The sequence below is a fragment of the Pongo pygmaeus genome, chromosome 23, assembly GCF_028885625.2.
Source record: "Pongo pygmaeus isolate AG05252 chromosome 23, NHGRI_mPonPyg2-v2.0_pri, whole genome shotgun sequence".
Lineage (NCBI taxonomy): Eukaryota > Metazoa > Chordata > Mammalia > Primates > Hominidae > Pongo > Pongo pygmaeus.
The window spans coordinates 33,829,090-33,850,990 of record NC_085931.1 but is presented as its reverse complement, the minus strand read 5'-3'; the positions used below and the strand labels follow the sequence as shown (position 1 = coordinate 33,850,990).

The following is a 21,901-nucleotide window of genomic DNA, read 5'->3' as shown; positions in this document are numbered from 1 at the left end:
CAATGTGATGCCCTCACCTTCCATGAAAGTGAGTAGACAGGGTCTTGAAATACAGACATGCGTTTATGCCACTGGGAGGCTACAGGAACCCACGGCAGATGTTTCAGTAAAACTCAGCCCTCTGCTGAGGTCACAGTGCAATGATATTCCATGTCCTGGCACATTTGTAAAAACAGAGCTACTAAAAGCAAAGTGCAAAACTGCATCTGTAATTTACAGCTGTGCTTTTAAATTTTAAAAAATACTTTAATAGGCTGGGTGCGGTGGCTCATGCCTGTACTCCCAGCACTTTGGGAGGCCAAGGTGGGTGAGTCACAAGGTCAGGAATTTGAGACCAGCCTGGCCAATATGGTGAAACCCCATCTCTACTAAAAATACAAAAATTAGCTGGGCATGGTGGTGTGCACTTGTAGTCCCAGCTGCTCGGGAGGCCAAGGCAGGAGAATCACTTGAACCCAGGAGGCAGAGGTTGCAGTGAGCCAAGATCGTGCCACTGCACTCCAGCCTGGGTGACAGAATGAGACTCCATCTCAAAAAAATAAATAAATAATAAAAAAAATATATATATATATTTTAATGAAGCGTGAGGGTAATTCTAATACATGCAAAGAATTATCTCTGCAAGTATACTCAGATATTAATAACAGTGGGTGCCGCAGAGGAAGGAGCCTGGGAGAATGGAAGTCAGGGAAGGAGAGTGACAGGCTTCTCACTCTGTGCCATGAGCATGTGCTAGCCATGCAGACACTCTGCATGTTACCTAGAACTGCTGATTCATTGCTCAGCTATTCAAGGCCCAGTGAAATACAGCAAGCAGCTTTCATTCATACACGCACATGTGCATCCATGTGCACACACATACTAACATGGCACACGGGCAAATACATCACACACACACACACACACACACACACACACGTATACCTGCACACAAGCGTAAGTCCTACAGAAATGTGAAAGTCATGTGACTTTCTTTTTTTTTTTTAATTTATTTTTTTGCGACAGTCTCGCTCTGTTGCCCAGGCTCGGGTGCAGTGGTGCAATCTCGGAAAGCCATGACTTTCTAAAGGAAGTTACTTAATTCACCCTCCTTCCTGTTCAATTATATGTACTACAGCATGATTCTGTACTCATCCTCTCTCTCTCTCTCTCTCTCCATATATACATATATATATACACACACACACACAAAGTAAATATTATTTTATATATTTATACATTATGTGAATATTTAAATTATTTACATAATATATATTTACATATTTATTTATATAATATATTTTACATAATATATAATATATTTTACATAATATATAATATATTTTACATAATATATATTATATAATATATATTTTATAATTAATATATATTTTATAATTAATACATAAAATATATATTTTATAATTAAATATATATTATATAATATATATTTACATAATATATATTTATTTACATAATATATATTTGTTTACAGAACATATTTATAATATGTAAATATTTACATATTATATAAATATAAATGTGTATATCTTATATAAATACACATAAAAAATATATATATATATATTTAAATATGCGTACATTTAGAAGGAGTCTGAGAAAATCTATACCAGAACATAAACAGTAGAGTTATCGCCAGGTGGTAAGAATCACAGGTTATTTTTTATCTTCTTTTTGATTCTACAATTTCTCCCTTTTCTGTAGTGAAGACAATAGTACTTGTGATTTTAAAAGCTTTTTTGGCCGGGAGTGGTGGTTCACGCTTGTAATCCTAGCACTTTGGGAGGCCGAGGTAGGTGGATCATTTGAGGTTAGGAGTTTGAGACCAGCCTGGCCAACATGGTGAAACCCTGTCTCTACTAAAAATACAAAAACTAACCAGGCATGGTGGTGGGCACCTGTAGTCCCAGCTACTCAGGAGGCTGAGGCAGGAGAACGGTTTGAACCCAGGAGGCAGACGTTGCAGTAAGCCAAGATCACACCACTGCACTCCAGCCTGGGCGACAGAGCGAGACTCTGTCTCAAAAGCGCCTAGCCAAAAAAAGAAAAAAAGTTTTTTAAATATGAAAAATTCATGGAAAAGACAAGTGAATGAGCCATGGACAGAGCTGATCCTAGCTGCTTGCAGGACAGCACCTCCTGGCTCAAACCAAGAAACAAAGGCTTGGAAAGCTGCATTATCACCACGGCCCCACTCCCACTCCCCACCACCCACTCTCGACACTGGAACATCCTGGAAACGGTGGGATGCTGTCAGGGCTGAGGCCTGCTCGCTCCAGCATCTGAGCAGCGCTCCGCTCCTCCGCGTCCGATCGTATCTATTTCATTTCCTCCGTGAGTTACTGTAGGGTGGCAGGGAGGGCCCAGAGCCCCCAGGCTGTAATCGATAGCTGAATAAAGACACTTCAAGGTTCCCCAACTGGAATGTGCACAGGAAACAAATTTAGGAAATCCTGCTTTCTGTTACAGGAAATGAATCCTACGCCAACTGGTAGAAATTACTCCAGCAGCTCCCAAGTAAAATGCATACTGGTTTCTATACGTGTTCCATAAACTGATCTTGCCTAGGCTAGCAATGTTTTATTGATATTGAATTTCAAAGGCACGATTCTAGAGCCAGCCAAGTCTATGTGGAATCCTACAGGGACCTGGAAACAGTACGGCTTTCTGAAAGATTTCACCTGAACTAGATTTAGCCTCCTTTGAGCCTCATGAGGCATTTATACAAACCTATTCATATTTGGCGGTAGGCGGCCTCTGAAGCAGTTTAGAAGGCTGATCAGGAAGACTTTAACAATGACTATACCTTTAGTAAGATTATGGGTTACTTTTTACTTTTCTGATCAATGCATTCATGTGTTCTACTATAGACATAAAATAACTGCAATACAAAATAATAAAAGTTGGAAAAAAAAAAACACAGCAAGGCTAGTCGCGGTGGCTCACGCCTGTAATCCCAACACTTTGGGAGGCCAAGGCGGGCGGATCACGAGGTCAGGAGATCGAGACCAACCTGGCTAACACGGTGAAACCCCATCTCTACTAAAAATACAAAAAAATTAGCCGGGCATGGCAGCGTGTGCCTGTAGTCTCAGCTGCTGGGGAGACTGAGGCAGAAGAATGTTGTGAACCCGGGAGGCGGAGCTTGCCGTGAGCCGAGATCACGCCACTGCACTCCAGCCTGGGTGACAGAGCAAGACTCCATCTCAAAAAAAAAAAAAAAAAAAAACCACAGCAAAAAGGTAACACTGGCTTCTGAAGACACCAAAGGCCAAAGGAAAGTAGTTCTTTTTTTTTTCTCAGTCATGATTCAGAATCTTAGAAAAACAAGACAAATCTGAATTCAAGTGCAATTCATCCACAGAAGAGATAAAGTACCATTCACTTTAAGAAAAAGGGGCCGAGAAGTGCAAAGCATTCCATGAAAGATTTACCCTCATGGAAAAATCTTTGCACAGCCCTAAAACAAACACACCAAAGTCCAGTGGGAGCAGAGGAGTGGGCGACAGGCATTAAAGCCTGCAGAGATGCCAACAGGAGCATCAAGGGCCTCAGGCAGGACTTGCTTCTCAGATCATCAGCATTTGGGGCTTGCTCAAATTTGAATTCCGCTGGGTGCGGTGGTTACGCCTGTAACCCCAGCACTTTAGGAGGCCGAGGCAGGCAGATCACTTAAGCTCAGGAGTTTGAGACCAGCCTGGCTATCATGGTGAAAACCCTGTCTCTACTAAAAATACAAAAATTAGCCAGGCATGGTGGCGCACTTCTGTAATCCCAACTACTTGGGAAGCTGAGGCACGAGAATCGCTTGAACCCAGAAGGTGGAGGTTGCAGTGAGCCGAGATCATACCACTGCACTCCAGCCTGGGCGACAGAGCAAGGAAAAAAAAAAAAAAAAAGGCCTGGCACAGTGGCTCACGCCTGTAGTCCCAGCACTATGGGAGGCTGAAGGATCACTTGAGGTCAGGAGCTCAAACAAAATAAAATAAATTTGAATTCCATCAAATACCCACAGGTTACTAGTTCCCAGTCCATAGCTACCAAAAATATGGCCCTCTCTGACATCGCTATTCCACAGTATCATTCCCAAAGGGAAAAACAGACTAAACCTGCCAAGCCACAGAAAGAAGAAATGATGATAAACCTGAAATTGTCACTTACTATGGCACAATCCAAGTAGATCAGGACAATCACCCAAACCTACCCTCCCTCCCCCTCTCTCTTTCTGCACACAATTCCCATCTCAGAAGCTGGCCAGGGGGCTGCAACATTTTTCACTCCTAAAAAGCCTGGTTCAAATGTCAACAGTCATGGATGAACTAGGTTTTATAGCTTGAGCTGTTCCACAAACACCCTGCAGGCTGGAAGGAGGAGTCTCTCAGGTGACAAATTCCACCGCAAAAATTCCACTGCCTAAAAAAGGGAGAAAGAAGCACCAGGACAGAGAAGATGACACTCAAGCGTTCTTTCATTTGTGAACTTTGGGAAAGATTTTCATTGTGCCATCCCCCAACCGCCGGGAACCACAGGCTCACTGATACTTGCAAATTGGTCCAGAACTTTAGGAGCCCCATTCTTCCTAAAATGGATTAAAAAAAAAAATTGGGATTCCTCCCAATGTTGGTAGAAGAGTTAAATGTTTAAAAAAAAAAAAAAATTCTGGGAAGCACTTTGGCCATAGTTACCATGAGCATTATACTCATTTAAAGCCGGGCATGGTGGCACACGCCTGTAGTCCTGACTACTCAGGAGGCTGAGGTGGGAGGATGGCTCGTGTCCAGGAGTTCAAGGCTGCAGCGAGCCATGATTGCACCTATCAAGAGCTGCTGCACTACTCCAGCCTGGGCAACATAGTGAGACCCCATCTCTAAAAAAATACTCATTCAATTTGACCCACAAGATATACTGACTGCCTACTTGGGGCTTCACAACAGCCCCACTGTGGGGGTTCCATGGCACAGATCTGGAGGCACAGCAAGCATAAGTAACTGCCCAAGTATGGAGCTGGATCCCGGGAGTGAGTCACACACTACACTGTGTCACACAAGCCTCCTCCCTAGGGGCCTGGGGCTGTCTTGTTAGCACTAATATCACAGTGTTAGTCTACTCAAAAGTATCTCTTAAATTCATAAACCTAATCACACCACTTCTAGAATTATAAGGTGTAAGGATGTTCATTGCAAAATACTTATAAATATCATTGCTAAAAATTAGGAATAACCTAAGTTCCTACAGTATGAGAAGTTCCAATTATGAGAACAGTTAGGATATTAGGGCACATGCATAGGTAGCAATTCTTAAAGAAAGTTTTTAATAATATTCGAGATGATTAGAAAACAGAAATGATAAAATAGTAAGTGAAAAAAGGAGGATACAAACTATATCAATAGGAAAATTCACGTTTTAAAAAGTAAATTAAAAGATATTGAAAGGTGGCCGGGCGCTGTGGCTCACACCTAAAATCCCAGCACTCTGGGAGATGGAGCTGGGAAGATCGTGCCACTGCACTCCAGCCTGGGCGACAGAGCAAAACAAAAACAAACAACAAAAAGAAAAACAGACAAAGTAAAAATGGGTAAAGGATATGGATAAAACATTTTTCCAAAGAAGATAAACAAATGGCCAAAAAGCATACGAAAAGATGCTCAACATTAGGAGCCATCCGGAAAACACAAATCAAAACCACAATGGGATACCGCTCCACACTGACTAGAACGTCCAGAATCCAAAGAACTGACAATAACAAGTATTGACCAAGATGTGGAGAAACGGAAGCTGTCATACGTTGCTGGTAGATACGTAAAATAGTGCAGCCACTTTTGGAAAACAGACAGTTCCTCAAAAGGTTAACTATAGAGTCACCATATGACATTGCCAACCCACTCCTAGGTATATACCCAAGAGAAACAGGAATCTACACCCACTCAAATACTTGTACACAACTGTCCATAGCAGCATTATCTATATAGACAAAAAAAAAACCCCAAACGTGCATTAATTGATGAATGGATAAATAAAAGGTAATATATCCATAAACAGATTATTATTCAGTTATAAAAAGGAATGAAGCATTGATGCATGAATATGCATGGATGAATCTTGAAAACATTACACTAAGTAAAACAGGCCAATCACAAAAGGCCACCTATTGTATGGTTCCAGTTGTTTGGAGTGTCTGTCATAGGCAAATCTATAGAGGTAGAAAGTAGATTAGTGGGTGCTTTAGGGCTGGAGGAATGAGGAAGAGAAGGAGGTACAGCAGGAAAGTGGGTATAGAATTTCCTTTGGGGTGATAAAAATATCCTAATTTGATTGTGATGATGGATGCCAAAAAAAAAAAAAATCCCAAAATATACTAACTATATTAAGAAGCCATACTCACCAACGCAGTGGCTCACACCTGTAATCCCAACACTGTGGGAGGCCAAGGCGGGTGGATCACCTGAGGTCAGGAGTTCGAGACCAGCCTGGCCAATATGGTGAAACCCCATCTCTATTAAAAATACAAAAAATTAGCCGGGCGTGGTGGTGGGCGCCTGTAATCCCAGCTATTCAGGAGGCTGAGGCAGGAGAATCGCTCGAACCCCAGTGGGAGGTTGTAGTGAGCCGAGATCACGCCACTGCACTCCAGCCTGGGCGACACAGTGAGACTGTATCTCGGGGAAAAAATAAAAATAAAAAAGTCATACTTTAAATGGGTAGACTGTATGGAATGTGGAGTTTATCTTAATTAAGATCTTAATTATTTACATCTTTTTTAAAGTACGTGGTTTAAATGGGACCTTGTGCCCTGTTATGCTGGCCTCTTGAGTTACAAAACAAAATCTCTAACTTTCCTAATTCAGGCTATACCTCAAGTCCAAGGCTACTCTTTTTAGAGGAAGAGCGGTTCTTTCTTGTATTTGAAAACACGTCTCCCAGCAGCCCTGCACCATCCTGGCTCCTGTCTGCCCTGACACATTGCTTCCTTAGAAAATGCCTAATTCCAGCACAGAGAAAACAACTAGGGCCTCCCCACGCCTTGCCACACCTGCCCAGGTTTACCTCATCGGGGCTGGATGCCTGGTACACGCGGCAGGAGTCTTCGTACTGCTTCTCGGCCTCAGCATGATCGGTCACACCGTTGGACTCAAACACAGGAGTCACGTTGTGGCAGAGCGCGATGGCCTTCACGGCTTCGTGCACGCGGCTGCTCATGGTCCGCCGGACCTTAGTGGTGAGCGTCGGGCCCTTCTGAGCTGGTGGGTCCTGGGATTGCTACAGGAAGGAGAAATGAACAAGGAAGATGACCAGAGGCAGGAATGATTTGGAGAGTGTGGAAGAACAGCCGTGCAGCTATTGCTTTTCTTCTACTGTTCCAACACACAGAACTCTTAGATATATCTACAATGATGTTGCAAATAAATGACATGCAATTTTCAGGGTTTGTCATTTATGCTCGGCAAAAAAAAAAAAAAGAAAAAGAAACAGAGGAAAAAATTACAATTTAATGAACGAGAATGATTCTACCTGCAGACTGAGTGAATCTATCTTCCCTGGGGCTTTTGACAGAATGAGGACCCCACTGCACTGAAAGGGATCCCGGTAGTTCAGAGCGGGGCTTCCCAACTTGGGTACTCCTATGTTGGGGGACATTATAGGGTGTTCAGCAGCATCCCTGTCCTCCAGCCACCAGATGTGCTGGATGCCAGCAGCTGTCCCCTAGTTGTGACAAGAGATGTCACCAAATGTCCAATGGAGGCCAAAATCACCCTCGGCTTAGAACCACTGTTTAAGCTCACAATCTTCTCGGTTTACAACAGAAGGCAACAACTTCATTGGGTGCCCTATGCAAGTAACAACCATCAACAACAAGCAACCCAGGGCAGTCCAGCAAGGCGTCAGGAACAGCCGGAGGAAACCCTGTCCGGACGGGACTCACTGCAAAATGGCACCTGGCCCTCCACTGAAGCTAGACTTTCAGGTGTAATGGTAACTGCGCTCAAGTTTTGCCTTGCAGGCTGACTTTAGACCCCAGCTCTTGCCTGAGAGGCAGCTCCATGGCATACACTGGCCTTCTCCATCCTTCCTTTACAACTGGCAACACAGCTGAGCCTCTGAAGGGCTGGGAATGGGTTAAGTCTTGGAAAAATGGTTTTGAGCAACATGGTAAAAAGAGCACTGAAGGGGAACCAAAGCTGAGCCTTATTCTTGGATGGGTGGTAAGCAGCTAGGAGACCTGCAGCAAGTGGTGTCTGTTCTCTGAGCCCGTTTCCTGTCAATGAGAGGAGTGAACTGGAGGTGGTTTTTAATCCATGCGCCACACTGAGCCCCAGGAATCCTGAGAAACCCACTCAGCAGGATGGGAGATGCAGCCTGCAGCTCCGTTCCTCTGTCACACATCAGGTGCTACCTATGCTTCCTTTTTTTTTTGAGACATGAGTCTTACTCTGTCACCCAGGCTGGAGTGCAGTGGCATTAGCTCACTGCAATCTCTGCCTCCTGGGTTCAAGTGATTCTCCTGCCTCAGCCTCCCCAGTAGCTGGCATTACAGGAGCCCACCACCAAGCCCTGCTAATTCTTGTATTTTTAGTAGAGATGGGGTTTCACCATGTTGACCAGGCTGGTCTCGAACTCCTGACCTCCAGCGATCCACCCACCTCGGCCTCCCAAAGTGCTGGGATTACAGGCGTGAGCCACCGTGCCCGGCCCCCACCTAGGCTTCCTTTGAAGAAAGGGTTCTACTGCTTTAGAATATAATGAAAATTAAGACCACTGGGGGGGAAAAAGGCACTTGTTAACAATCTACGGCTCATTGTTCAACACAAGCCAAATGCCCTCGCATCTGATCAGCACCTGCCTGCATCTCCAGCTGTCCCTCAGGCCATCTTCCTCCTGTTCCCCTCTGCTCCAGCCATGCTGGCCTTTCTGTTCTTTGGGCACTGCCAAGCTTCTTTCTGCCTGAGGGCCTCTGCACTTGCCGTGCCCTCTGCCTGGAACCCCATCCCCCAGCTCACTGCAGGGCTGGCTTGCTCAGTCTCATCATTCAGGCCTCAATTCAACTTTACCTCCTCAAAGAGGCTCTTCCTGGGCCCCCCAATTCATGGCACTCCACTTGCCTTCCCATTGCAAGTCACATTTCGGCAACACCCTGTGTGTTACTCTCTTCATTGTCTAAATTGGCCTATTTACCTGACGGTTCCCTCTCATTAGACCATAGGAACAGAAGGCTCACCTGAGTGAGTTACTCATCACTGTATTCCTAGTACCCAGGGCAGTGTCTGGTATGTAACAGATATTCGCTGAACAATTAAATTAATAACTTAATATTCCCAAGGTGGTGGTAGGGAGTCTTCAACTGACATGATCTTTTTTTCATTTTCAAGAAGAAACAACTATGAAATCAACATCAGTTTCAGATTTTAAATCACAGATTTAAACAAGGGGTCACCTACAACAGTCTTATTGAATCCACAGCTAACTGAATCGTGGGGGCTAGAAATGTGTATGGAGTTACCAGAGTCTACATTCTATTAAAAACATATTTATCCAACAGGAGAGAAGTGATCTGATCCTTTAAAATGAGTCGCACTTTACACCCATGACACCCGATTGCCCAAAACAGAGAACAGATGGGTTACAAGAAACAAGAAAATGACTTTCATTTAATTTTTTAATACTATTTTTAGTAGTAGCATTAGACTCCTCAGGTAATTAGACAATTACTAAATTATTCTGGTCACTGCGGGGACACAGTGCTCTGGCTTCCTGCTCTGTTAACCTCTGGTGTCAGGAGCACATGAGTTTCACTTCCAGGCCAAAGGGCTCTGCATGGTAACAATAATTAGAGTAATGAATCAGAACTCCGGTTTAAATGAATCATTATTTGCCAAGTGCTTTTAATTATAAAGAATTTAACTCTAAAATTATTAAGAAAAGATTTACAGAAAGGTTCTCTATTGGAGAGACTAAATCGAGAACCTTTTTTTTTTCAATTCTATAATTTACGTTCTAGCCACGAACACGTGTCTTCATTTCTGTCCGCATTCCTCAGCACCTGGACCAAATGGTTATTTAACATTAGGTGCAATAACAAGACCTTTGACAAAGTAATTACTGTGGTTGGCAAGTTTCAGTAACCATGGATTTAAATGAAAAGCTGTACTGAGGGCATCCTTCATGAACTTCTGGATTTTGTAAAGCAATCTGCTTTCATATCTACAAAAGTCAAATGCTTCTACTAATATTTCAAACATGGGATAACACAGAGCCACGGGATTTTGTATTCCAGGCGAAACAATTCCCAAGCAAGGCAAAAAGAGAACCACAGACGGTCAGATGTTCGCGAAGGCCTCATAGCTCAGGGCACCATCTGACAATGAATGAATTGGAAGACAACTACGATAGCCTGACCAACATCACAGGCCACAGGTTCAATGCCTCCACCCACATATCTTTATTTCTCTCTTAAATTAATACTTTCCCACCTTTCCTACTAAAATGTTCCAGGAAGGAGAGGAAATACTCATTGGTGCTGAAACTGCTTCTTTTAATTGTTAAATAAAGTCTCATTTGCACACCAAATGGTCATGCGCATACATCCTTAAGGCACTGAAACTGACCAGGGGCTGTGTTTGGATGATGCCTGTCTTAGGCCTGGTCTTCAAACATCCTCACATTCCCCATATGGAAGAGTTTCACATTGTACAGTGTTTATCTCTAACCTCCTCCCCATAGGCCCTTTAACCTACACACATTTCTTCTTACTTAAAAAATACCAGGGGAAAACAAAAACAGATGTGGCATCCACAGAGGCAGGTTATGACTCTTTTTGCCCTGGGGAAAAACCACTGGTCCCCTTATGGAGGGAGGGAGGGCAGAACAGCTCCACACGAGGTCAGAAGTGACTTCAGAACCAAGCACAGGTCACTACTGGGAGAGGAATTAAGATCTCCAAATACAAAGGGCCCTGACTTGGGCCCCTGGGCGGGTGTCTCAAATCCTATAAAGCCCCTGAGTCATTTATAGCATCCCAGCCAATAAATGCGACACCAAGGCAGGGAAAATAGGCTTCCCTTTCCCATTAGTAATCCACGGCTAGGGCCATTTCCCGACAAGAACTACAGCCTGTTATTACAGAAAAGATTAATACAAAAATTAAACGTTGAGTCACCAGGAATGCCAATTTTCTTTCCAAATGCAGTTAAAACTTCACCACATATGGGCATTCATACTACTAATGGATACCAGGAATGGGTTGCAGTTGACTGAAATACAGTTTTTTTTTTTAAGACAGGGTCTCACTCTGTTGCCCAGGCTGGAGTGAAGTGGCATGATCACAGCTCACTGCAGCCTCAACCTTCTGGGCTCAAGTAATCCTCCCACCTCAGCCTTCTGAATATCGGGACCACAGGCGTGTGCCACCATGCCCAGCTTTTTTTTTTTTTTTTGGTAGAGACAAGGTCTCCCTCTATTGCCCAGGCTGTTTTCTAACTCCCAGGCTCAAGTCAACCTCCCGCCTCGGTCTCCCAAAGTGCTGGGATTACAGGTGTGAGCCACTGCGCCCAGCCAGAAATACACTATTAAAGATAAAGAATTTCTGTTATGATAACCCTAACTAACCTGCCACCTCAAAAAAGCTCAGAGCTGATGACTCATTCACCTCAAAGGGCCACCATCAAAGAGACAGGCTCAGAGCTGCTACCTCCAAATGAATCAGCTGAGCTACAGGCTGATTAAGTGACTGAGGAAATCCAATGTTTACTGTTTTAGAGCAGACATCATCATGCAACACAAAGTCAATAAATTTTAATGTACCCATATATCATCATCATTCTCAACTTCGATGATTTTGCCCCTCATTTGGTCATGTCTGGAGACATAACTGGTTGTCACAAATGTGAGGGGACAGGGGTGCTATAGGAATCTGTAGCGTGCTGCTTAACCTCCTACAAGGCACAGGACAGCCTCCCATGACAAAGAATAATCCAGCCCCAATACGTCAATAATGAGAAGCCTGATAGCCACTGAAACTATAAACCCAGGAATAGGACCAGGGTGAGTTAGCAGAGCTGAACTGTGCTAGCCCAAGGTTGGACCTTGCCTTCATTTAAAATCTCAGTATTTCATTCTTCATGAATGTCTTACACTTGAGTTTTTAAAATATTGCACCGTGCCGGCTGCGGTAGCTCACGCCTGTAATCCCAGCACTTTGGGGGAAGACAAGTGGATCACCTGAGGTCAGGAGCTCGAGACCAGCCTGGCCAACAGAGTGAAACCCCGTCTCTACTAAAAAATACAAAAATTAGCCAGGCATGGTGGCAGGTGCCTGTAATCCCAGCTACTCGGGAGCCTGAGGCAGAATTGCTAGAACCGCGGAGGTGGAGGTTGCAGTGAGCTGAGATCGTGCCACTGCACTCCAGCCTGGTTAACAGAGCAAGACTCTGTCTCAAAAAAAAAAAAAAAAAAATTCACCAAAATATGATTTGCTTTTTTTTTTTTTGGCACCTGGTTAAATTTGCTATGTGAGTTCCTCACTTGTCTTACTCTAGTCTGGACTGTGTTATGAAACCATTAAAAACCTTGACATGAGTGAAAAGAAGGAAGTTAAATAGTGTTATTCTGGCAGTGGTTCTTAACCAGGAAGGCTTCTCAGAATAACCAATAAAGATTTTTTAAAATATACACACCGGGCACAGTGGCTCACACCTGTAATCCCAGCACTTTGGGAGGCTGAGGCGGGCAGATCACCTGAGGTCAGGAGTTCGAGATCAGCCTGGCCAACATGGTGGAACCCCGTTTCTACTAAAAATACAAAAATTAGCTGGCATGGTGGCAGGCACCTGGAATCCCAGCTACTCAGGAAGCTGAGGCAGGAGAATCGCTTGAACCCATGAGGCAGAGGTTGCAGTGAGCCAAGATCACACCACTGCACTCCAGCCTGGGCAGTAAGATCGAAAACTCCATCTCAAAAAAAAAGATTTTTAAAATATACATACTTAAGATCCAGACCCAAAGAATGCAGTAGAGCCCAGGCATATATTTGTATTTATATTTTTTAAACTTTACAGGCAATTCTGGTGATCAACTCTAGTTAAAAAAGAAAGGAATATGATGGGTTCTCATTGAAAAGAAAACAGAGACAGAGAGAAATAAAGAACACATCTATCCAGACACACAAAGGCAGAGCCTTTGGCATTTTATCCACCCAGGTGTTAATACTGGTTACTGCCGAATGATATGAATACAGGTGAATTCAATGTTTTGTCTTTCTGTTTAGCTGTATGATTTATTTTTTCTGCAAAAAAATTTTCATAAATACCAGCAAGTTTTTCAATGAGTAAAAAATGAAGTAGGTTCCATGTCCCGGAGAAAACCACACCAACAAAAAAAATTCTTCCTCAAGAGAATGTAAACTTGGTGGCTCATGCCTGTAATCCCAGCACTTTGGGAGGCCGAGGCAGGCGGATCACGAGGTCAGGAGATCAAGACCATCCTGGCTAACATGGTGAAACCCCGTCTCTACCAAAAATACAAAAAATTAGCCGGGCATGGTGGCAGGCGCCTGTAATCCCAGCTACTTAGGAGGCTGAGGCAGGAGAATGGCGTGAACTCGGGAGGTGGAGCTTGCAGTGAGCAGAGATCGTGCCACTGCACACCAGCTTGGGAAACAGAGCGAGACTCCATCTCAAAAAAAAAAAAAGAGAGAACATAAACTGAACTTTGTATCTGTTTTCTGTGGATGCAGAAAGAAAGAAGAACGCTCTCTGGCAATCAGTACTGATGAACTGAGTGCATCCTGTGCATATATGTTGTGTGTAGAAAAATAAATCATAAACTCACACGCTCATAAAAAAAAAACCTCAGTAAATGAAAAATGACAGTTCACAGACCAAAGTAGGTGGAATAATCCCAATTATGGTTTGAGACCGTCTTGCTCTGTCACCCAGGCTAGGTGCAGTGGCACGATCTCAGCTCACTGCAACCTCTACCTCCTGAGTTCAAGCAAGTCTCCTGCCTCAGCCTCCGGAATAGCTGGGATTACAGGCGCCCGCCACCACGCCTGGCTACATTTTGTTTTTTGTTTGTTTGTTTGTTTGTTTGAGACAGAGTCTCGCTCTGTCGCCCAGGCTGGAGTGCAGTGGCACAAGCTTGGCTCACTACAACCTCCACCGCCCGGTTCAAGCAATTCTCCTGCCTCAGCCTCCCACGTAGCTGCGACTACAGGCGCGTGCCACCACGCCCAGCTAAGTTTTTGTATTTTTTTAGTAGAGACAGGGTTTCACAATGTTAACCAGGATGGGCTCCATCTCCTGACCTTGTGATCCACCCGCCTCGGCCTCCCAAAGTGCTGGGATTGCAGGCATGAGCCACCACACCCGGCCTAATTTTTCCATTTTTAGTAGAGACAGGATTTCGCCATGTTAGCCAGGCTGGTCTCGAACTCCTGACCTCAAGTGATCCACCCACCTTGGCTTCCCAAAGTGCTGTGATTACAGGTATGGGCCACTGAGCCCGGCCCCAATTATGGTTTAAAATATGAATTTATGTGTACAAAGCAGGCTAGAGAAACAGGCGGACGTGCTGGCCACGTGTCTCTGGGCAGGGCACCACAAGGCTCCCATTTTCTGTAGTCCTTCATGTTTTCCTCAGATGCATCTATTAACAAGAATTCAAGATATTTCCACTTGCTGGGAAGAGTAAAATAAACTACCACAAGCTCTAGGTAATACAGACTAGTTGTCTTGAAATATTTTGATCATGTAACATATTGGGAAAAGTTTTTCTTTTTTTTTTTTTTGTGAGATGGAGTTTCGCTCTTGTTGCCCAGGCTGGAGTACAATGGCACCATCTCGGCTCACTGCAACCTCCGCCTCCCAGGTTCAAGTGATTCTCCTGCCTCAGCCTCCCGAGTAGCTGGGATTACAGGTATGCACCACCACGCCCGGCTAATTTTGTATTTTTAATAGAGACAGGGTTTCTCCATGTTCTCAGGCTGGTCTTGAACTCCCGATCTCAGGTGATCCGCTCACCTCGGCCTCCCAAAATGCTGGGATTACAGGCATGAGCTACCATGCCAGGCAGGAAAAGTTTTTCAAGTACCTTCCATCTATATATATTGATCTTTGTATAAATACTGTACTATTGAACATTATAAAACAAGAAAAAAATTCTAAAGTCCTATGATAAAAATGAAAAACAGGGCTGGCTGCAGTGGCTCATGCCTGTAATTCCAGCACTTTGGGAGGCTGAGGTGGGCTAATTGCTGGAGCCCAAGAGTTCGAGACCAGCCTGGGCAAATGGTAACACACCCTCTCTACAAAAAATACAAAAATTAGCCAGGTATGGTGACACATGCCTGTGGTCCCAGCTACTTGGGAGGCTGGGGTGGGAGGATCACCTGAGCCTGGGAGGTCAAGGCTACAGTGAGCTGTGATGGCACCATTGCACTGTAGTCTGGGTAAGAGAGTAAGACTCTGTCTCAAAAAACTAAAAATAAAAATGAATAAGAAAACAAAATGGAAAACAGCATTTCTCACACAATTAGCTAATATCTCAAAATAACATATACTCGGGGTAAGGAGCACTGAGAATTATAGATTTAAACTTAAATTTCTTTTTTTTTCCTTTTGAGAGGAGTCTCGCTCTGTCACCCAGGTTGAAGTGCAGTGGCGTGATCTCGGCTCACTTCAACCTCTGCCTGCCGGGTTCAAGCTATTCTCCTGCCTCAGCCTCCTGAGTAGCTGGGATTACAGGTGCCGGCCACCACCCCTGGTTAATTTTTTTTTTTTTTTTGTATTTTTAGTAGAGATGGGGTTTCACCATGTTGGTCAGGCTGGTCTCAAACTCCCGATCTCGTGATCTGCCCACCTCGGCCTCCCAAAGTGCTGGGATTACAGGCGTGAGCCACCGCACCCAGCCTAAATTTAAATTTCAAATCGTCATACCTGTTATTCAGCTACAAAGAAGAATAAAGTACATACACCTGCTACAACCAGGAAGAACCTTGCAAATACTCTGCTAAACGGAAGACTGGCCAGACACAAAAGGTCACATATTGTTTGATTCTATTTATAGGCAATGTTCAGAACAGGCAAATCCAGAGACAGAAAGTAGACTGACAGCTGGGGGGATAGAGCAGGGGGGGTTGGGAGCTCAAGGGATGTGGGCTTTCTTTTTAGGGGTGATAAAAATGTTCTAAAATTAGACAGTACCAATATCTGCACAGTATTGTGAACATATTAAAAACTACAGAATCATATGCTTAAAATAGCAAATTTTATGGTTTTTAAATTGTATCTCCTTTTTCCATTAAAAGTACTAGTAAATGGCCAGACGTGGTGGTTCAAGCCTGTAATCCCAGCACTTTGGGAGGCCGAGGCAGGTGGATCATCTGAGATCAGGAGTTCGAGGCCAGCCTGGCCAACATGGTGAAACCCCGTCTCTACCAAAAATACAAAAAAAAATTAGCCAGGTGTGTTGGCACATGCCTGTGATCCCAGCTACTATGGAGGCTGAGGCAGGAGAATCTCTTGAACCCAGGAGGCAGAGTTTGCAGTAAGCCAAGATAGCACCACTACACTCCAAGATGGGGCGACAGAGTGAGACTTTGTCTCAAAAAAAAAAAAAAACAGTACCAGTAAATGAATAACCCAGGGGAAAAATCATCACAAGTCCTTAGCTGGTTACAGTTTTCTCTCCTAATGTGTTGGCCATTTTCTTACTTGGCCTTGTATTAATAATCTGAAGCTTTCCTGCAGGAATCTTTTCAAACCACCTGCTCTCTTTATGAGGCCAGTTTAGTTCAACCACATCCTTAGAACAAGTCACCTGGACACTCATAAACTGCGGCCTACATTTCAACACTGGGAAAATAAACAACTGTGGAATTCCAGCCCCTTCCGCAGGACACCTCAAGGACCGGACCTGACAAGTACCTGTCTGATACATGGAGTGAGGGCTCCTGGGTCAACCTCAATAGTATTAGTAAGATTTTAATTTTGCATTAATTTTGGAGATGAAACTGAAATATAAAGAGGTGCTTCCTGTACCCCAGTGGGTCATCTTGCAAACTCTTCCTTGGAGTCCACAGGTTTAGATACCCATGCTCTGAACAGGGATGAAGCTCAGTTTCACAGCAGCTGTTCTCCAACACTACTGTACTCTGGAAACACCTGGTTCACCTGTTAAAACTGCAGGTCTGGGCACCACTCCTTGTGCTCCTGACCCTGGCCCAAGTGATCTAGCCCAGGGGTTCCAAAGGCTGTACTTTAAGAAACACTGGGCCGGGCATGGTGACTCACGTCTGTAATCCCAGCACTTTGAGAAGCCAAGGCGGACGGATCACCTGAGGTCAGGAGTTTGAGACCAGCCAGGCCAACATGGTGAAACCCTGTCTCTACTAAAATACAAAAATTAGCCGGGCATGGTGGCAGGTGCCTGTAATCCCAGCTACTAGAAAGGCTGAGGCAGAGAATTGCTTGAACCCGGGAGGTGGAGGTTGCAGTGAGCCGAGATCGCACCCCTGCACCTCAGCCTGGACAACAGAGTAAGACTGTGTCTCAAAAAAAAAAGAAAGAAAGAAAAAGAAGAAAGAACCACTGGTATGAGAACCCCTTACGAAGCTCTAAGTTGGGAGGAGTGACTGCAATGGGAGCAGGGGTGGTGGGCATATTCTAAGATCAGATATTTGGGATGGTTCCACAGCTGTAAATTTACTAAAAGTCACCACACTGTGTATTCAACATGGCTGAACTTTCAGGTATGTAAATCATCCCTCAATAAAACTGGGTTTAAAAAAGCATGCAAAAGCTTCCATATGTCCCATCACACACGTGTTCCTGTGCTTATGCCAGGATTTTTAGACATCACGAGAGAAAGATGCACACAGCCTCACTTGGGTAGATCTGTACTGGAATTCTGAGCTCACCCCAGCCTCGCACAGCTAACCCTAACCCCACAACACACAGCTATGTGAGACTCAAGGCCGGAATGGGCAAATTGATTTATGAGCTTCCCCTAAGGAAGGAGTATGAGGTGGGGTTCACGGTAAGAAGTGTGGTTTTCTGAATTCCAACACTTTACAGAGTGTTATCTGTGCTAAGCCAAAAATGAACCATAAAAGCTAAAATACACAAATATCCTGAGATGGGACGGCTTCTGTAAACACCAGGAGCTCTTAAAAATACCAGCAACATGGCATGGGTGTAACTCCCACCAGATGCACACACCGCCACCTGTGAAGCTGTCTAATATAACCATCAAGAGTCAGCGCAGCCGAAAGGGGGCTGGGGGCTATACAGGCATGCAGCTGGGTGCTGATATGCATGACAATCCAATCAATGAGCCCCCCAAGAAGGAGCCTGGTGGGCATTTGGGGTTGGTGGCTCCAAGGGAAGGGTCTAATTTAAGACACAGAAATGAGGCAGCTCACCCTGCCTGGAAGGCTGAACTGCGGGAAAGGGGAGGGGATGAAGACCAAGGCTAGACCCCACTGGAAGTCTCAGACTCCACCACGGAGCTGATGGTATGGAGAGGCTCCTGAGAAGAGGGCAAGAAGGAAAGCTGGGCAGCTTTCCTGTGCAGGGGGTCACGGCAGACAGGCGAGGGAGGGGGTCACCTTGCTGAGTGAATAAGAAGGGATGAAGACGAAAGGCCAAAGGTGGCTGGGTGCAGTGGCTCATGCCTGTAATCCCAACACTTTGGGAAGCCTTTGGGAGGTGAGGGGATCACTTGAGCCCAGGAGTTAAAGTCCAGCCTGGGCAACACAGTGAGACCTTGTCTCTATAAAAAATAAACCAAATTAGCCAGGTGTGATGGTGCATACCCAGTACACACTTGTAGTCCCAGCTACTTGGGAGGCTGAGATGGGAGGATCGCTTGAGCCCAGAAGTTTGAGGCTGCAGTGAGTTATGATTGCACCACTGCACTCCAGCCTGGGTGACAGAGCGAGACCCTGTTACAAAAGAAGGAAGGGAGGTGGGGAGCGGAGGGGAGGGGAGAGGATGGGAGGGGAGGGGAGGGGAGGGGGGAGGGGCTGGGGGAGGGAAGGGAGGGGAAGGGAAGGAAGGGAAGAAAGGGAGAAGAAAAAAAAAAAGGCCGAAGGGGTGATCTAGTGATTGGGTGGGAGCAGGTACTGGAGAAGGGGCAGTGGCTGTCAGCTGGGGTGACGAGGGTACCAGGATGGAGGGCGTGGTGTGCACTGAGACAAGGAGCCCTGGGAGAGAATAAGTTTAGGAGATGAGGGAAGAAAGTCAGGAGGGGTCCCAGGTACGGCATCCTTATGAGCCACATGCAGCAATGCCAAACATTCGGCTACATTATAATCCAAAGCTCCAGGTCAGGCCTAGAGATGGAGATGGAGACAGAGCCATCAGCATCCACAGAGCGATGGAAGCAGGGTGAGGGGCCATCCGGGAGCAACTTTACAAGAGTCCAGCACCGAGCCCCAGAGACACCAACCCCAAATCACCACGCAGAGGAAGACGGTCAAAGACACAGAAAGGAAACGGGGGCTGTGCGGCACATCCTCCCCGTTCAGGGAAGCTCCTCGTGATTTCTTAATGGTGCTAACGTACATCTTTGAAAAAGGTCCATGGATCCATTTGGAGACCAGCCATGACGCTTCCCCATGGAGCCTGGAACAGCAACAAGGGCTTTGTTGCTGGTTGTAGATGATGACAAGAACTGTGTCAAGTCAGCTGTTCTAACTTAACATCCACTCCCACTGTCACACTGTCCCCTGTTCTGCCATTTTCAGGAGACAGCCTGGAAATCCAGCCCACTGACTAATGTTCCAGAAAATTAAATGTCAATTATGACCGTATCAAGAAGTATTCAGGGATTCTGCCTTTAACCTGTATACAGAGATAATTCATTCATATTTCTTACTGGTCTTCTGACTATGGGAATGTTCTCTATTTCGACGAATTTAAGCAAAATATGACCTCCTTATTCTCTTGTTATCACCAAACAAGTGCTGCAACATGGAGCTGGTCTAATGCAGTCTGGCTCAGCCTTGGATGTGCCTCAGAATTAGCAAGGGGTGTGTTTGTCTTACTTTTAAAACCCAAAGCCACGCCCTGCCCTAAGTCTTAATGAGTAAGAATCTCCAGGGTATCAAGCCCAAATAAATGTCTCGTTTTTGTTCTGTTTTGTTTTGAAACACCACCAGCAATTCTGACACACAGCCAAGATGGGGACCCACAAGTCTAACACTTTAGGAATATTAGGCTATTTGCCAGTAATACTTTCTCTGAAAAGTGACTGGTTTTGGGAAACTTGGTAGGAAAAATAAAGGTAGGAACAGATAAACTGCAAGTCATCTCTGATGAACTAATTTCTTCTTCATGATTGTTGAGTTGAATGTAGATGAGAAACTAAAGGTAATCAATAACGTCATGATTATTTCATAAGCAGACCATTTGTTATTGGTGCTCCGGCTCATAGCCAGGGAAAGGGAAAACATCAACATGGTTGTAAACTTGAAGTATAATCAACCAGCAGGTTCCTTCTGGTTCTGTTTATTGGGCATATAATTTTCTCACAGGTTTTTCCTAATGTCCATCAGCACTTCAGAGGAGCAGATTAGCACTGAAGATGAGGAAGATGGGGAAGGACCCCAACTGCAATTTTATTCAAAGTGTAAAGGAAGTGTGGATGTCATGGGTATAGAAGGTAGGTAGTGGGGAGTGACTGCTGATGGGTAGAGGGCTTCTTTTTGGGGTAAACATAAAATCGATTGCAGTGACAGTTGCTCAACTCTGAATATGCTTAAAAAAAAAACAATGAATTGTACTCTTGAAAGGGTGAATTGTACGGTATTGTGAATTATATCTCAATATAGCTGTTAAAAAAAATGTCAAGGAATTGTTTTGGGTGTTGAAACGGAAAGCTTTACCTGGGTGTAAATGCTGAAGATGTGGCTTTGTACTTCATCCATTGAGTCGAGGCCATAGGCTACTGTTCCAAGATGGAGCCGTTTGAAAATCATCTCGCTCTGGGTAAGAGTGCCTAAAACGTGAGACAAATGAGTGGCCGGCCTGTCTCTCAGGATGTCTGTTACTATTAACAGTAATGACAGTTGCCGTCTTTGGAGAGTTTGCTGTATGTCACACACTGCAGTCAGTACTGTCCCTGCTGGGGTAGACACCTGCAGTGTTTTGACTGCCTAGAATCCCATTCCCCTTTTGAAAATGGCTTCCTAGCTTTCCCAGGGGAAATTAACCACACCATGCCCATTCCCTAAGGTGGCCCAAGAGGACTGTCAATCAGGGGCCTGGCCCATTCCGTTGGCCAAGAGGGTGACAAATGACATACACTAGAGCAATCAGATTCTATCTTGAAGGATTCTGACCCTTGAGTAGAAAGATACATCCCTAATGGCAGAGCCCTGCAGAGAGCACCTGGAGGGTCCTAATGCTGACTTGTCCAGAACTTTCCTGGTTGCTCTCCTTCCAGAACCTCATTTTTCTCTGATTTGGTGAGCCGCCCAGGATCTTTGCATTATCTTCCCTTCTACCCCATGGACATTAAGTGGTAGAGATAAGGCTTAAACTAGATCTTCCCCCTCCCAATCCTTGCTCTTCACCACTCTGATAGCCTAATGCCTGGACAGGCATTAAGCTGTGTAGCAGTATCAGGGTGTGGTCAGAGATCAGGCCTGACTGCCTGAGTTAAAGCTTGCTTTGGCTACTGTGAGCCCATGACAAGTCACTTACCCTCTCTGGGCCACATTTCCTCATCTGTGGAAGGGGGACAGAAACACTACCTAACTCACAAGGTTCGGGTGAGGACTGAAGGAATGACCGCACTGAAACTCCCCAGAATTGTATTCTGCACATAATTCACCCTCAGTAAGGGTTTGCTGCTGTTATCATCATCTTCATCACCAAAGAATCTTCATCAAAAGATGAAGAGAATA

General features: G+C 44.9%; 1 protein-coding gene across 1 annotated transcript in view; it reads right to left on the bottom strand.

Moving 5' to 3' along the window:
• The window catches only part of LOC129022794 (probable phospholipid-transporting ATPase IIA), a 57,277-nt gene that overhangs the window by 12,315 nt on the left and 23,061 nt on the right, over positions 1-21,901 (bottom strand). Inside the window, exons 7-8 of the mRNA XM_054469040.2 lie at positions 20,879-20,991; positions 7,045-7,257 (exon numbers count right to left, since the gene is read on the bottom strand). Of these exons, the coding sequence (XP_054325015.2) occupies positions 7,045-7,257; positions 20,879-20,991 (326 nt within the window). The remainder of the gene's footprint in view (positions 1-7,044; positions 7,258-20,878; positions 20,992-21,901) is intronic.